The sequence below is a fragment of the Rhyacophila brunnea genome, unplaced genomic scaffold, assembly GCF_057557595.1.
Source record: "Rhyacophila brunnea isolate RB1 unplaced genomic scaffold, BYU_Rbru_1.0 scaffold_10, whole genome shotgun sequence".
NCBI classification, from domain to species: Eukaryota; Metazoa; Arthropoda; class Insecta; order Trichoptera; family Rhyacophilidae; genus Rhyacophila; species Rhyacophila brunnea.
Window position 1 is genome coordinate 7,021,524 of NW_028232752.1, and position 18,987 is coordinate 7,040,510.

General features: G+C 33.8%; 1 protein-coding gene across 6 annotated transcripts in view; it reads right to left on the minus strand.

Moving 5' to 3' along the window:
- alpha-Man-Ia (alpha-Mannosidase class I a) overlaps positions 1-18,987 on the minus strand; it is a 58,187-nt gene that overhangs the window by 19,583 nt on the left and 19,617 nt on the right. For 5 of the 6 annotated variants that reach the window (XM_085950073.1, XM_085950077.1, XM_085950078.1 and 2 more), the window contains exon 2: positions 8,143-8,535. The exons of the other annotated variant lie outside the window; for it this stretch is intronic. In XM_085950073.1, the coding sequence (XP_085806199.1) occupies positions 8,143-8,445 (303 nt within the window). In that variant the 5' untranslated portion in view covers positions 8,446-8,535. The remainder of the gene's footprint in view (positions 1-8,142; positions 8,536-18,987) is intronic. 6 annotated transcript variants of the gene reach the window in all.

An 18,987-nucleotide genomic window follows, 5' to 3' on the forward strand; every position in this document is an offset into this window, starting at 1 on the left:
TTCATACATTCGAACACAATAGACTAATAAATTAAAATATACCTATATTCAAGAGCTACCTCGTTCGCGCGCATTTAATGTCAATAGTGTTGAAATTCTACCAACTGGCGAGTGCACAGAACAGCGACTCGCGATGATACGAGGGTGGGTCAATAATTCCTTAGAAAAAAGCATTAAAACAGTTTTTATTTTTGTATTTTTTTTTTATTTCTCAACATAATCTCCTTGGAGCTCAATACACTTGGTTAGACGTTTCTCAATTTTTTTTAAACCGTCAGAAAAATAAGTTTTCGGAAGGTCCTCAAAATAAGCATTTGTCCGATCGATGACTTCTTCATTTGAAAAAAAACGTTGTCCACTTAGCCATTTTTTAAAGTTTAGGAAAAGGAAAAAGTCACTGGGGGCTAAATCTGGCGAATACGGTGGGTGGTCGACCAATTCGAACTTCAATTCTTCAATTTTAGCCATTGATCATAAACATGTGTAAACACGGGCATTGTCCTGATGAAAGAGGATTTTTTTCCTGTTTAAATGAGGCCGTTTTTCTTCAATTTTGTTTTTTAGCTGGTCCAATAAAGATGCATAATAATCCCCTGTTATTGTTTTTCCTTTTTCCAAATAGTCAACGAAAATAATTTCACGTGCATCCCAAAATACAGTAGCCATAACCTTACCAGCTGATTTTACGGTTTTCGCTTTCTTTGGACATGGTTTGCCTTCGCAATCCACTGCTTTGACTGTTCTTTCGTCTCGGGAGTATAGTGGTGTATCCATGTTTCATCTACAGTCACAAAGCGACGAAAAAATTCATCCGGATTGCGTTGCATGAGCGACAACAGGGCTTTAGAGGCCACCACCCTATTGCGTTTATTGTCGACTGTGAGCAAACGCGGCACCCATCTTGCAGAAATATTTTTCATGCCCAATTTGTCATGTAAAATAGAAATGACGCTACCTTTTGAGATCCCTGTAACCTCAATTATCTCAGTCAACTTTAATCTTCGGTCACTTAACACCATATCGTGGATTTTATTGATCATTTCTGGTGTAGTCACCTCTACAGGACGTCCTGAGCGTGGTTCATCCTTTGTTGATGTACGACCACGTTTAAATTCATTTAACCAGTTATAAATAGTTGCAAGTGAAGGAGCAGATATGCCGTGAACTAAATCCAACTCATTTTTTATTTCCTTTGCTGTTAACCCTTTTATATTAAAATGTTTAATAACAGCTCTAAACTCAATTTTCTCCATTTTCCATTTTTCCATTTTCCATAAGCAAATTTTTTTTTTAAATGTACGAGAAACACACAACAACCCGACCAATCTGATTGAAACTTCGCAGCATACTGAATCGGTAGTGCCGCTGCATGAAAACAAACCGCTTACAGTACTAGTCGCGCCACCTGTCGGCTTTTCTAAGGACTTATTGACCCACCCTCGTATCATCACAAGTTTTTTGGAATAAGTTTATTGTGCCACACATACTGAGTATGGGTAGTTTCATCCGAAACTTTAGTACACAAACTGGTGACGGTATTTCCAACTCACCTCTATTAAGTAGGTATTTTATAGCAGATGCCATAGCTGGTCTCCAAGGGCGTTGAAGAGCAACGGAAGTAAACTATACATCGCGTAACCCGACAAAAAATAGTCAGTCAGTGAGTATTCGGTATTGAATAACAAAACAAATATACGTTTTCTTCGAAATAGCGAAAAAAAATATAAATAAAATTAAACGAAGGGGTGATGATTTGAATAAGTATATAATAATTACAAGATAAAAATAACTTTTTGTATACCACGTTTTTAAATTTTCTGTTGAATCATATTATAAACTTGACAATTCTATATATTAATAATTTAGGACAAATAAGGCAATTGTCAACAAATCATTTTTTGCTATTTTGCAACAAAGAAACAAATATACAATACTGAAATGTCATTTTGATTTCCATAGTAACGCACGATACATATTAATAATTTAGTTGCTAGGACCACACCCTTAGCAACCAATAATAGTGGATTGGATTACGGATTTCTTCCGTAATAATTTTTCGTACAAGAATTAAATGAAAATGAATTCAATTCTACTTAAAGATGGCTAAAAGTATTAAAAGAATGCATTGGCATCGTGTTATGATATATTCTAAAAGTTTCAAATGTCTAGCTAGTCGGGAAGTTAGTTAAAAATCGATTGCAAGATTTGTACTGGATAAACAAACAACCACCGGACAAAAACAATACTATGAGCTAAGAAAAACGTAGTAAAATAAACTTGTATTTCACACAATAAATAACAAAGAAAGAAAAAATCAAAAATCTGTTGAGTGCATAAATAAAATAAGAATCAAAAATTTAATTGCAAGCCATGAATTATACATCGCCGACAGTGAAAAAAAGACAACGGAGAGTAGGAATGAAATGGCACAGAAAAGAAAAGATTAAAAATGGTGAATAAGCGAGAGAATCCAGTGGAGGTGCAAAATGTCACGATTTTCTGTTGAATCGGCGAATTTTTCACGAAATGAAAAGTAAGGAAGCATCTACGAGGGTACGTGAAATATTAATTAAACGTAGAGAACCAGTGCTTCCAGTCCAACCGGAAAATATACTGGGTATATATTATATGGAATTGTTGGCTACGTACTTAAGTACTCGCTTATATAGTATATTAGGTACTTAAATGGGTTACATGTAAGTTGTACGTATGCAGTTCATCGTGGGACACTTATTCGTGCGCCGCAGTACGTGAAACATGAGTTTATATAACATTTTATCAAATGTCGGGTTCTTCGTTGAACATTTCACCGCGGAATGTATTTGTACGTATCTCACAAAATGCGGTGATAGTTTGCAAATAATACTGTTCCAATTAGATTAACCCTAACCTAACCTAACCTAACCTAACCTAACCTAACCTAACCTAACCTAACCTAACCTAGTAAAGACATCTCATAAAATTCCCCACATGTTTAGAATACGTACAAATATTATACCACGGTGAAATGTTCAACGAAGAACTCGTCATTTAATTAAATGTTACACGAACTCATGTTTCATGTACTGCGGCGCACGAATAAGTGTCTTGCGGTGAACTGTTTACGTACAAATTTCCTGATACGACTTAAATGAAGAGTTTTCCACTATAATGAATGAACGGTTTAAATGGGTGGAACTAGAGCTTGTGATTTATCAACTTTTTTCATTTCTCGAGATTCTCAAGAAATGAACATTTCAATGAAAATAGATATTTTTCTTCGTTTTTCGTAAAAGAATTTGGGGGAGGGAAGAGGGATTGAGACGTGATTTGTCGTTCACAACTTCAAAGTAGATCCAGGAAGCGAAAAAAAAAGATTTAAAGCTCGAGTGTGGAGAAATATGGGATACACTTAAAACACGTGTTTAAGAATATGATAATAAATGTTCAATAGTTACGTCTGTATATACCTAGGTTTGAAACTGCGTATGGTTCCCAGGTTCGAATCCTGGTTCTGGCAAATACACATATTGTTTTTCAATTTGTGTATGAGTCAGAGTATGGACCTAATAGATTGAGCAAGTGGCTGACATCCATTTCTCGTAAAAAAAATAATCTTTTAATACAAACCTCCACTCTGTGGAGGCCCATATGATCCTATTAGGATCGGTCATGGTCGAAAGAAGAATGGTTCGCTGTTATGTTTTCTCAATTCTGTTCAATTGTATGGACGCTAAACCAATACACACAATAACACATATTTTACAAATTGCAAATTAATTCAGTTGCAGAATTTTAAATTAAATTATATCTGTACATAAAGAGATTGGGCGACCGGCTAATGACATATTCTCGTAAGCTAGATACGTTATTATGCAGTCAGTAGTCGATATAATATGTCACTCTTGGAATATGGCGTATAATGGATGTATTAAAAAGCAAATAGGGGTCGGATAAATACATGTGTGGTAATTTTATATAAATACTATTATTATAGGCATATTACTTAGATATATTTTAATATTCAATAGAGCAGCAGTTCTCCACCAGTGGTACGCACACCACCGGTTGTATGAAAGAAATGACTGGTGGTAGAATTTATGCAATGTATATTATATAAATTTTAAAACTATCTAAAAGAGCTCATTTTCTTCTTCTCCAGACTTCTTGTAGATTGCGAAGAATTGAACGAAGGTCGTGGTCTTCTCATACTCTGTTATACTTCTGTACCATCAAACGTTAGGCGCATTGTCAGTGTCATTCATCCATACGTGTCACGTGACCGGCCCATTGTAGGCGTTGAATTAAATCTGACGACATCAGGTTCATAAAAGAGCTTGTAGAGGTCACGATTATAGCGGCGTCATGCTAGAATTTTGATAAAAATTAAAGAATAGATATTTCATCCAACAGTTGAATGATTTTAAACAAAACTTTTTATTAATTGTTTGGATTAAATTCAAGACATTTTTAGACATTTCAGAAAGCGTAATGATATTTGAATGCCATTATGCTTCGTATATAGCAGAGTATTCATAAAAGATTCAGTTAACATATATATTTAGGTACCAGTCTCGAGTGGTCCATAGATGCTGTGAATGCAATGAATCCCTCAATATCTAAAGATAACACCATAATATAGTAAATAGGTCCTTCTCGTACTACTGACTGATTTAATAAATACATCAACTTATGTTGAAGAACATCCCTCGTCGTAGAAGTTAGCGCATGCCACTGATGACCTAAGTAAAATAGAATCAAACCTTAAATCACTATGTCAATTATTTATATTAAATGTTTAATAAATTTATATTCCACAAGTCGCTGGCTTTTTTCCTCTCAACCCTTCCGCCGTAAGAAATGTAAGAGCTAGCCGGCGCGGTAGGTACGTCTGCGCAGGTTACACAGGGTTAACGCAATGCCTAGTAGTTATGTCGGATTTCAACTTTAAGAACTAAATAAAAATATGTCACAATTTATTTCCTATTTGTATATAAGATTTTTTGTTGTCGGTGCTACTGAATTTTTAAATTTCGGTTCTGGTACTAAATCTATGAAAAGGTTTACAACCGCTGCAATAGAATATATAGTTCGACGAAGCGTATAGGTCAATCGATATCGGAAGTGGCACTAATAAAATCTATTGTAGGTGAACAAAACAGCAATAAAACACGAAACAGAGATGGGAAAGGGGTGCCCATTTTCAGGACAAAAAAGTTATAGGTATGTATACCTACCCAAGACAATTTTCATGTAGTATACTATTGAATACACAAATGTTTAATGTCGGCATAGTCGTAATGTTATATTTAGGGATTCCAATCCCGGGATCCCGAGCTATTTTCGATACCTATGAATCCCGGGATTGATAAACATAATCCCGAAAGTTTCGGGATTGATTTTTTTATCAATTTTTATGGAAAATAAAATAAAAACGAAAATATAACAGAAAAAATACTTTTAATAACAAATAACTACAATAGAAATAAACTGAGTTTGAATATAGTTTGATTTATACCCATGTGTAAGTTGCCGATTCATTTTATTTTTTCAAATAAATTAATAAAAATGAGAAAGAATGGGAAAAAAATGCTACGCGCTATTAACAAAGTAATTCCACTATGATCTCATACGTTTTACGGCAGTTGCATATTTGGCTGACTAATTAGATTTATGAAGCGGAAAGGCCATAAGTACACCATGATTTGCTTTACTATTTTGAATCTCGCTAACCCATTCATTAAGTCTTTACTATCAGAAACAGCAATCTCATATTAAATTCACATTATTATTTATATTACAATATTATTTACTCCATTAAACTTATGTATTTCTAAGATTAACAATAAATGTCTTAAATAGTATAAATTATACTAGGTTTATTTTTGACCGATTTTATCAATGTTAATTGTAAATATAAATTTTTTATATGAACAATGGAAAAAATGCCAATCCCGGGTCCAGTCCCAGGATCCCGGGATCAGAATTATGGCTCGGGATTGGATTCCCTAGTTATATTTATGTTTGTTAAAATTTTTAATACCAAGTGAAATTTAACACGTAAAGAAATATTAATACTATCGACCGTAGGTACTTGATGGAATTTGAATTTAAATTATAATGGATTTAAATTTTGCACTATTCCATTTGACTCGTTTTTGCGACACGTGTTTCGCCTTTCGACATCTTCAGTCACTATGCGCACTCAGCAAAAGGCAAATACACAGTCTAGTATTTTTGCTGTTAAAAACGATATACACAATATCTACCCATTATTTGGTATATATCTAGGTCATGGCCCCCACATTCTGAAACAGGTCCCCAGGCCAGGATATTTGACGGGCCCCCTAGATATCTCTAGGGTTAAAGACAGTGTGACGCTCTACAGAAGCATTTTCTAAATGATGTTCCAGGTTAAATTAAGGGTATTCAGTGTATTTTTAGCGAAATTTTGAATAAATCCACTTGGATTATGAAATTTTCGAATATCGACACACAATAATCAAAATTTGCTTCACGCAACCACATATTTTAAAATGTTAACATTCTTGCGACTTTTTTACCATCAGAGAAAATTTGTGATGAGTGTTTATCTCACTTGTTAGGTCGACCCGCCACGACGGGCCTCCCAGACCCCGGGCTTCTAGGCTAGAGCCCTGTCAGCCCCCCCCTTGTGGGAGCCATGATCTAGATATTAAGAGCATACTTCAGTGAAACGGCAAATAATTTTCAACTAAAGGTGCGACGAAATTTTGGACTCGCTGGCAATCGGAGAGCGAAAGTCGAGCTGTGAACACGTCAAATTGTTTCGTGATGGCGACGGGGGTATTAATTCTTAAATCGTGTCTAAAGATGACTAAAAAACGTTACACATTTACTTGAAAAAGATAACATGTCAATAAATATATAATTATTGTTACTAATAGAACAATAAACATAATAATAAATGGACGCATGTTGAATTTTTATGACAAATTATGTTACGTTCTGCAGGCGTCGTTTGCACAATCTTCGCGTCGCGTAGTCACGATCGTTTTAGACAGTGCCCCAGCTGGGGTATAGCCTTAAGGTTTCCAACTTATTTCGTCGGAACGGGAGGGCGATGATATGAATATTGCGTGGTATTGGAGAATGGTAAACATATTTTTGTTATTAATAATACACAACATTTAGAAGATAGTTTACTAAGATAAGATTGACCATATAATTGCATAAACACATCTTATCATTAAATAGTTCTATATCGATGATTTCAGAGGATGCAGCGTATCTACAGCATCTATCAGGACGCCACTATATAATATATACTTATATATGTTACGCCGAATGTGCGAAATTGACTATTACATGAAATAAGCAAAATTTTGCCTAATTCATGTAATAGTCAAGCCCATTGCCTTATTCATTAATTAGGTAAATTATCTGCCGACTGCGTGAATTCGTCAGGGTATGGAATTCTTAAACTGTCAACATGACAGTAGAAAAAGTAAATTTAATACGGATGGTTTTATTAGTTATAATTGGACATAAGGACATAATATAATATTATTATTATTATGTTAGGTTAGGTAAGGTTTTGTAATTCTGAATTCAACTGAATGTCCATTTTGAGGTTAGCGTTGTAGTGTCAACAAACTATCACTAACAAACAATTGACCATTGCACGATTGATACCCAAGCAATAATCAAATCGCGAAAATACCTTTTAATAAAATTCTTCAGTTATCATATTTATAGTTCTACATTTTTTTTGGGCATAGTAAATGGATATGAACGTCATTGTAGTTATTGATTGGTATATTTTTATGTAATCAATGACATTTGACACATTTGGTTAGTTTAATTAGTTGCAATAAACACCACCGGAGCGCGACTATCTATTTTTGCCAATGCATGAGCATTTGACACATTTGGTTTAGTAGCGCTACTATCTAATATGCCCAATGCATGAACTAGGCAAAAAAAATACTGCCGAATTCACGCACTCGGCATATATTTTGCCTAATTCATGAATAAGGCAAAGGGCTTGCATTTTTCATGATTTAGGCAAAATTTTGCCCATTTCATGTAATAGTCAATTTCGCGCATTCGGCGTAACTTATATATTTGAAAATACCCCCCCCCCAATGATTTTTTATAACAATCATGTTGAATATGGTTTACCTCTTTGATCTTGTCTCTCCGCCTTAGCGTCTCTTCGTCCAGAGCGTTGACATTGTCATGCTCTTTGACCACGAAGACATCGGTGTTCGTGCGCAGCTTTCCGAGCGGCGGCGGAGGAATTATACCCTCAGCATTTATATACATCTCGTTGCTCTGGTGATTCTGCAGCGCTAATGGATCCGCTGCCACGTCTCCTGGCACCGTATTCTTCAGCTGATCATGCGACGTCGAAAGCACAGCCAGGAATATCAGAAACGCTCCCGATATAGCGACGTACGCTAACAATCTTATTATTCCCCGCATGTTTATTGATTATTTATTATTATGATCACTTATTTAAATATCACGACACTATCATTGGAATGATTATATTATATTTTATTAATCCGTTACCTGTGATATATGAAAAAGATATATAAGAGTCAAGAATCGCGAAAGACCGTAAGGCATATAGGAGAATAATAAATGTTCTGCAGTAGACGAACACCTTATTATTCTGACGAAGCTTATTGAATTAAAATTAAACCAATGGAAAAATTCCCGACACACAATTTACAGCATCAGGCAAATGGCATTGTTTTTTTTATTGGAGATGAGATAAAAGTGCAAGCCATGTTAATAGGTACACCCAATGGTTTTAAAACTTTTTCGATTCACGGACCTCGAAAAAAACAACACCAGTTTAAGATAGCCGTTGACCCGTGCGAAACATTCGCGAAAATATTGTGCTTGTATTTAAGGGGGGACATGCTCGTCGAAGGTCAAAATTGAGTTTTTATTGTATTTTCAAACCATGATCCTGGACACTCCTTAAACGTTGTAGATAATCTATTTATATAATTTTAAAGCCTTATTATCATTTATACTTATTTTAAACATTTGATGACTGCATAAAGTATTTTTGTTACATAAAATAGTATTCTTTTAAACCTCTCGCTCTAATGTTTTAGAATATAGTCATATTTCGGTACATAACTGTGCAGTGGTGTTAAGATTTTTTACATGTATTAATTTTTAAACGCATTTATAAAACCATTAGCATAATTTATTACGAGATAATTTTTGTAAAATATTCACGATAAAAAATTATATTGATAATCTCTGTGATCCCAAATTTGACAAGAATTAGGCATTTTATTATTCAAAAAATCGGCAAGATTAACACATTTGAAGATGATTCTAAAGATATTTATTATAAGCTATGTCCTTGACCATTCAAGTGTGATAAACATCTTATGAATAATGATTGTTTTATAATAATTATTGACCTAAGAATAAGGTAGTGTTTTTTTGAAATACGCCATTTCTTTTGTCATTCCCCAGTGGTTAAGCTACAACATACGGCCGTAGCCATAAATTGACAAACTATAATTGAAGTAGGGAGTAAAATGATATTAACGCGCGTGTTTGAACATGTACCTAACCGAATTTTTTTTTATTTTTTTTTAAACGGTACATGTTCAAACACGCGCGTCAATATCATTTTACTCCCTACTTCAATTATAGTTTGTCAATTTATGGCTACGGCCGTATGTTGTAGCTTAACTACTGGGGAATGACAAAAGAAATAGCGTATTTCAAAAAAACACTACCTTATTCTTAGGTCAATAATTATTATAAAGCAATCATTATTCATAAAATGTTTATCGCACTTGAATGGTCAAGGACATAGCTTATAATAAATATCTTTAGAATCATCTTCAAATGTGTTAATCTTGCCGATTTTTTGAATAATAAAATGCCTAATTCTTGTCAAATTTGGGATCACAGAGATTATCAGTATAATTTTTTATCGTGAATATTTTACAAAAATTATCTCGTAATAAATTATGCTAATGGTTTTATAAATGCGTTTAAAAATTAATAAATGTAAAAAATCTTAACACCACTGCACAGTTATGTACCGAAATATGACTATATTCTAAAACATTAGAGCGAGAGGTTTAAAAGAATACTATTTTATGTAACAAAAATACTTTATACAGTCATCAAATGTGTAAAATAACTATAAAGGATAATAAGGCTTCAAAATTATTTAAATAGATTATCTACGACGTTTAAGGAGTGTCCAGGATCATGGTTTGAAAATACAATAAAAACTCAATTTTGGCGTTCGACGAGCATGTCCCCCCTTAAGGGTGGACGTGCTCAGCTTGGGTCAAAATTGAGCTTTTTTTTCTATTTTCAAAGCATGATCCTGGACATACCTTAAACGTTGTAGATAATCTATTTATATAATTTTGAAGCCTTATTATCCTTTATGTTTATTTTAAACATTTGATGACTGCATAAAGTATTTTTATTACATAAAAAAGTATTCTTTTAAACCTCTCGCTCTAATGTTAAAGAATATAGTCATATTTCAGTACATAAATGTCCAGGGGTGTTAAGATTTTTTACATTTATTAATTTTTAAACGCATTTATAAAACCATTAGTATAATTTATATCGACATTATTATAGTGAAATATTTACGATAAAGAATTATATTGATAATCTCTGTGATCCCAAATTTGACAAGAATTAGGCATTTTATTATTCAAAAAATGGGCAAGATTAACACATTTGAAGATAATTCTAAAGATACTAATTATAAGCTATGTCTTTGACCATTCAAGTGTGATAAACATCCTACGAATAATGATTACTTTATGATAATTATTGACCTAAGAATAAGGTAGTGTTTTTTTGAAATACGCCATTACTTTTGGCATTCCCAAGCGGCTAAGCTACAACATACGGCCGTAGCCATAAATTGACAAACTATAATTGAAGTAGGGAGTAAAATGATGTTAACGCGCGTTTTTGAACATCTACCTAACCGATTTTTTTTTAAACGGTACATGTTGTGTACATGAAAATAGAACAAAAGCTCCATTTTGACCTACGCTGAGCATGTCCCCCCTTAATGCAAATTCCGTGTTTGCATCATACCAATGTGTCAGTTTCGCAGCCATAGTCTAAATAATTATTTTAATTTCCCCACCAGATGTAAAATAGTACTTAAATAAAACTATAGCTTTTACCCACTTCACGTAAAATGTATTATAATCCAACGAAAACGAGACGGCAGGAAAGGTTGAAAACATAGACTAATGGCAAATTTAATGTCAAAGTGACAAAAGACAGAATGTTCAATGTTCAGCATAACACTACATGTCTATATATTATAATAATATAACTACCCACAGACCACTTTCATTAATTTCTCTCCCAATTTAATCGTTTATATGATTTTGAATTCCAGTCCGACAAATCATTAAGTATGGATAATACAGACCAGCTCGATAAGCTTCTCTATCGTCGCCATTTTTATTCACCAGCGAAGAAAACGCAATCGATTGGATCAATTCGCAGCGAATATTTCGTTGCTAATTCGCACGCTACACGCGAGTCGGTCGCGCAAGTTTGCTCTTTCCCGTAAGCCGATACGAGCGTCATATTAGGTCGAGCGATGCGATACATTCGCCGCTGCGAATATTACGCACTAGTGAGCGACTACCTAGTGACATACATAATATTTCATACTGTTAATACAGTATAATATTATTATTTTGCTGTGGTAAACAGATTTAAGTATAAAATTATTTTTTTAGGTTACATGTAAATTGTTCGTAAAAAGTTTCACCCTGGGATGGTTCGCTATACTGTCTCCATTTTATTAGATTCAATATAAACATTAATTCAATTTTCATAGCTGATTTTGCAAAATTCATGAATTCAAGAATGAAAACCTAACCTAAAACAAATAATTCAGTATATCGGCTATTTTCAAAATTTGTTTGCTGCTGGCTTCCTGTAAAGTGTAAACCGACAAAAACCATGTTTTATTTAGACAGTCTTTAATATACGGCTATATATTTCCGATACAACATTTCATGTTGAAGTGCGAGTCCGGACATGGATTGTTTAAGCTCAACGGGGTCTACTCTCAAATTAGAATACATTATTATTAATGTGCTGCGCACAAGCAACGCCTGATCTGATCTGCCAACCCACATTTTTCTCAGATATTAAATTCGTATTATCTTTATGAAAGTATGTTTAAAATCAGTTGCGATACCGAGATGGATTCTGTTCGAAAAAAAATGTCTAAAAAAAAAACTGATGCAACAATCGGAACTGATGACCGTGCATCAGTGGATTTAATTTAGATTGTGTACGCACCCTTTGAATACCACTGGATTAGCCGCACCGATAATACCCTTGTTTCATTGCAAGACGAAATCACGTATGGCTAATGAATTATTAATTTTCGTCGTAAAATGATAAAGCCTTGAAAAAATAAATACGAATCCGCTTAGTTGGCTCAGTAGCTAAGCGGAAACGAACATAAAAAAAGCCAATTATGAAAACAGCAATGTGTTATCAAACCCGGCAACTTACTATATCAGTGTAACTTTGGCTCACTTTTTTCTCGGTTTTCTTAAATAATGCTATGTAGCGGAACTACCCGAAAGAGCAATAATTAATGATGGAGAATGGAATTAAAATTTGGAGGCTGTCTGTTTAAATTACCTAATACTTAAAAAAATAATATAATGTTAATTTTCTCGATTTTCGATAAATCTTTTTTGTATAAATAACTGATTTAATTTACTGTATAAGTGTAACTTTGGCTCGCGTGTTTTTTTTGTTTACTTACATAGTGGTATGTAAAGAAGGAGCATTAATTATTTATGGCAAATGGAGTTGAAATTTGGTTGAAATTTTTAATTTTATAAAACTGCACACAAACATTGATACAATGGCAATTTCCTCGATTTTTTAAAAACCTATTTGTATAAGTAACTGTTGTGGCAATACCATTTTAAGCGGACGAAACCGGTCCAGATCATTATTGAATTGTGTGAATCAAATACTATATATAATTACTAAAATAATTTATTAACTTCATTCCATGAATACATTATTTGCAGAAATATGAATTTAAAGCTGATATAATAAAGTTAGGGATTTTTATTTCAATACTGAAGAATAGAGACATTAATATTATTAATTTACACCCACGATGGCCGCGTGGCTTAAACGCCGGCCTATAGAGTCGAGGGTCCCAGGTTCGAATCCTGGGTCTGACAAGTACACATATTGTGTTTTTTAATTTGTGTATAAGTCAGAGTATGGACCTAATAAGTTGAGCAAGTGGATAACATCCATTTCTCGTAAAAATAAAATCTGTTAATACAAACCTCCACTCTGTGGAGGCCCATATGATCCTATCAGGATCAGACATGGTCGTAAGAAAAATATTATTAATCAATGGTATAATTTACAAAAACGCTTCTCATATTGGTATTTTCCACCTGAGTGAGAATGAGTTTTGACAGACGTTGTTATTTGGTACATATACAATCTTAAAACAGAGACAGTAAAACTAACTAAGCATTCACTTACTGTTGCAATTAATGTTGAATTAATATGACCTTAATACGGCTTAAGCGTTGGACTATCACGCCGTGGGTTACAGGTTCGAATCCTGGGCCTGGCAAATACACATATTTAATTTGTGTGTGAGTCAGAGTATGGACTTAATAGGTTGAGCAAGTGGCTGACATCCATTTCTCGTAAAAAAACAAAATCTGTTAATTCAAACCTCTACTCTGTGGAGGCCCATAATGATCCTATTAGGATCGGACATGGTCAGAAAAATATAGTTTTAATTTATAGGTGTATTAATGCATTTTTAATAAAATACATTGTTTTAATAAAACACAAGACGCAAACGCAATTTAGTGAAGTACATAATGACATATTACGTGTTAAATAAAAATAAATCAATGTGAGCCAATATTATACAGATAGGTCAAATTTACCCAATCGGCTAATAATAAAAGTATATTTTTATTTTTTATTTACATGTCGAACAAAATTGGCACCGAATATTATGATAGTCATATATTAAGATTATACGAACTTTAATTTCACAAATTGGGCAGATATGCCTGTATCAATACTTTTCATAACAATTTATTTTATAAAAAATACCGTGGGCCAAAGTTATACTGATGGACAAAGTTACCGGGATAAATACATTTTATCAAGCGAGCGACTACTTAGAAAATATCGTGTAAGAGCGGAATGCACAATCTAAGATTTCGATCCTAAGGATAAGTCACCGAAAAGCATGACTTAACTATAGACAATCCTGCGTATAGAGTTAAGGAATCCTTAACCATAGACTACTTTTGTTATGAACACGCCCCCTTCTGTATTAACATTTACCACTGACAGCTGCTGTCAAAATAAATTCGTATGTCTATAAAACAGTCCATACACTCAAATTCATTTAACAATGTATCTCAATATGGATATTGATAGTGTTAATTCGTTTGGCATGTACTTGCAGAATATTATTTTACTTTTATACGCCAGCCCGCAGAAATACAAAATGCCAGGTGAAGAATGACACTTGACGCTAGTGTTACCATGTTAAAAAAATATCTTGCGGTGCCTGTGGAATCACGTATAATGACTTATAACGGAAACATAAGAGTATTATAATTAAATATTAATATGTATTTATAGTTATTGCATTTATAAAATGCGGTTGTCATATTTTTGTCATCGTTTAACAATTATAAAATAATTTACCTAAACTATAGGAAAGAGAATTTTTAAATATGGTATTATTTTCAATAGAAATGATCTTAACCAAGGACAATGTTTCTGCATAGTGTTTTCTGCTAAAGAAATTTTAGTTATGACAAATGTTTCTGCATTCCGCTTTAAGTATTCACGTACACTATTTTGTAAATACAATAAAATTGTATATTACAAGTATGTATGTGTATCGTGGATAAATACGGGTAATCTACATACACTCGTTTGAAGGTAGTTCACATTATTTGCAAGCTATGTCGATAAAAAAAATACCTAAACAACACCTGAGCAATCAATTTTCCGGATTGCTTTTCCGCTATTTAACTGGATATAATTAAACGAGTCATATGTATTTATGAAAAATACAACATATTTTTTTATTCTGGAAAATATTTTTGCATTTAATTTGATTAAAGAATAGGGTGCTTGTATTCTCAAAATATGAATTTATTGTAATAACGCCGGTTAGCACATCTAAACTCGCCTCGTCTGCCGCGCAGCCATATAAATCAAACCTTGTTGCATATCGTCACTGTTCTGGCAGAAGACACTAATTCGAAAAAATGACATATTGAGTTAGTTATACCAAAATGTTCCTTATTTCAAACTATACCGTCTGGAAACCTTCTTAATAAATAAACAGTCTTTATTTTAAAGTCATCCTTTTTACGATTACTTAATAAATTCACATGATAGACAATTTAAAACATTTTAACAACTTCAAAGTCAAATTACTCAAAACTAGTATTCTCCAGTAAGTGTGTTCTGCCAGAACAGAGACGATATGAAGTATATATAGCATAGCAACGATGTTGCATATGAAGACCGCGCACATAGGCGCCTAGCGACAGTCGCGCATGACCTCTAGAAACGTGGTTATGTACGGGATGCGGCGACCGGCGGGCTTCGACGTCTAAACAGGAATGACCAATTCAGTGTTGCCAACTAAAATTTTCAAAATTCAGTAGATTGACAAAAATGTATGAAATTCAACGATTGTGTTTGGTGAAAGCGTGCATCATGTAAAAAGTGTCTTTAATTCATAACAAATATCATAATTTCTTCTTTTCCTGACCAAAATTTCAGTAGATCTACTGAAATTTCAATAGATATGGCAACACTGGACAAATTCGTCAATTCGTAGCGTGTACGTATCAGTGTTGCCATATGTTTGTCACCGAATTATCGTACGCAGCATAAAAACTATAGTATTTCGGCAAAAAATTAGTAGGTAGGTACTGGTTGAATGACCGATACTTTTCTGCATTTTCAAAAAAATACACGTGAAAAAAGGTGATTAACGAGAGCCTTTTTTAGGGAAAAGTCCAATGACATTAGTATGGACGAATAATCTGGAAAAAAAATGACACTCACTTTTTTGTCGGGTCTGCCGAATGGCATAATTTATTCTAACGCCATTACAATAAAGGTGATATTGCTATAAATTGCCGATGCTTTTTGTCGGGTCTGCCGAATGGTTCGGTTCGAACGGGTTCCCTCAAATGAACATTGACACTAGAAACACTGTTCTAACGCCATTACAATAAAGGTGATATTGCTATAAATTCCCGATGCGCGATATCGCATAATGGAAATTGCGTGACGTCTACCTATACACACGTGCGAATGTCGACACTTGCTAGCTACTGTATTAAGTGCATTGTCCATTAATAATGTCATTGGAAAAATCTTACCGGCAAAATCAAGTAATACCGTTTCGACTCAGGGTCGAAGGCTTTGTTTCATCTATTTTTTCCGAAATTTCAAAATTATAGTATTTTCAGGCTTTTATATCGTACATAGTACGAGGGCCAAAATTATAGTACAAATACTATAATTATAGTACGGTTGGTAACACTGGCGCGTATGCGTAACCGCAACACTGGCGTCTTTGACTCGCAGCCCGAGACGCGTCCATTTGTTGTCAGAAACACTAGATTTTTTTTTCAAACTAAAATGTCGCATTCCACAATGTGCGGAGTTTCATTTGGCAACTTGTGTTTTGTGAATAACGATGATGTATTCTACATGTTGCAGACGCGACGAGTTTCGATGTGCGAGACGGCTAAGGTACACGAGTGAAACAAAAAAATGCAAGTCTTGGAGACACTTTGTTTTCATAACAAAACGTATGAATAAGCTAATATATAATTATTTCGAAAGGTAGATTTATTAGATGTGTTTATGTGAATATAAAGGTTTTTCTATATATATCTACCAATTAAATTAATTAATTTATTTATCGTATTGGGTATCGGTGTTTGTTATGTTCTGTTTGTGTCAAAATATCATAGACATAAAATCGGTAATAGTTTTACATAAATAATTGCACTTGCCGGGAAATTTTGCGATAAAAATATTACTCCGTAAGACGACGGTCCAATCGTATGTCAGATTAATCACACGTCACACGGCCGATGCCTCGCTGACTTGGCATGACATTGATTCGAACTGTCATTGCAAATAAAGGCTGAATCTATTAATAATTATTGTAAAACGTATTTAAAAACAGCGATCATAAGCGATTAGGTAATTAAACTCAGTGACGTCCCTAGACAAAATGCCGCCCCTAGGCAGCGACAAAATGCCGTCACATTTTTTTTATACTTACAGTTTTTTTATAATCCTTTCATGACTCCAATATCTAAGAAATGTGTTGTATGGATACATTACTTACAACTTCTGCTTCAATATACATTATTATAAGTCCACGGTTTTAGATACATTTAAAAATACACCTGACAACTTCCAAAACTCTCGAGTGACTGGCAAACATTTTACACAAAATCAAGTAAAGTGTGTATCTATCTATAATTCAAATATAATTCGCAATTCTGACTCACGTGACATCCAAAACCAACGGAAGTAAACTAGACATCGCAAACTGGACAAAAAAATTATAGTTCTATTAAAACTTGTATAGTAATTAATACATTTTGTTTCCAACCAGTGAGCTGAATTTTTTAATAGCAAGATATTTCCGTTATTATTAAGGCTATACCTCAGCTGAGGCATGGTCTAAAAAGATCGTAACTAGGCGATGCGCGGAATGCGAGTCGCGGGTGCAAATGACGCGAACCGAACGAAATGTAATTTTTGATATAAATTCAACATGCATCCTTTTTATGTTATGTTTATTATTACATTCGTAATATTAATAGTATATTCATTGACATGTTTTCTTTTTCAAGTACATGCGGAACGTTTTTAAGTCATCTTTACACGATTTAAGAATATATTCAGATGGCTCCATCACAAAAGAACTTGACGTGCGAACAGGTAAACTATTCTCTCCGAATGGCAACGCGCCTCAACGCGGCCGAAATTTCGTTCCACATAGTGTTGAAAATTATTTGCCGTTTCACTTATGTACACCAATCAGGTGGTTAGTTTTTTCTCTAAATATCGATTTGCCGCCCTTCATGTAACTGCCGCCCCAAAGCGACGCTCAATATGCCTACCCCCCACGGGACGTCACTGATTAAACTAGATTTAGACATAGATATGTTTTATGTTTACATAACTATTCTATTTCCGATATTGAATGAATATAAATGAGCCGTGCTGATGATATCCTGCTAAATCGATAAGCCGCTGATCCGGAACACATAATCCGGAACGGAATGAACGTGATTACCCCGGTGATATCCGGTCCAATCATTTGCGCATGATGATAATGAAAACCTATACGGTTATGTTTGGTTTTAGTACTTCGTCATTTTACCATTATCGTTAGAATATGCGCTTACTTTGTTTAGTGATAGAGTATACATACATACGATTTATACATTAACACCTTTTTTGCACTCTTTACTACACTGATACGCCTCTGCATGATTCAATAGGTATAATATTATGTAGTAATAAATAAATAGATACAATTATATTATATGTAAAAAAACATGTTTATAATATTATATTACATCACTGTCACCCTAGAGCCGGGGTACAAAGTTATGAAGTGACAACTCTACGTGTCCATTATCTAAAACGGACTTTTAACGATTGAAAATATAAAAGTACGAATATTTCGTTTTAAGACTTTAAAAGACGCTCATACTTTTGTTATACTTACCTAATAATCAATGGCATCAAAATTTGAGTTAAACAAGTTAAAAATTGACCTAATTTAAGGGCAAATTTGCCGTGTGTTATGCGTAATAAAATTACAGAAGTGTCTATGTATTATATTCTATTAGAATGATATTATTACGCTAGTAGATATTCGTTTGTGATTATGAAAGC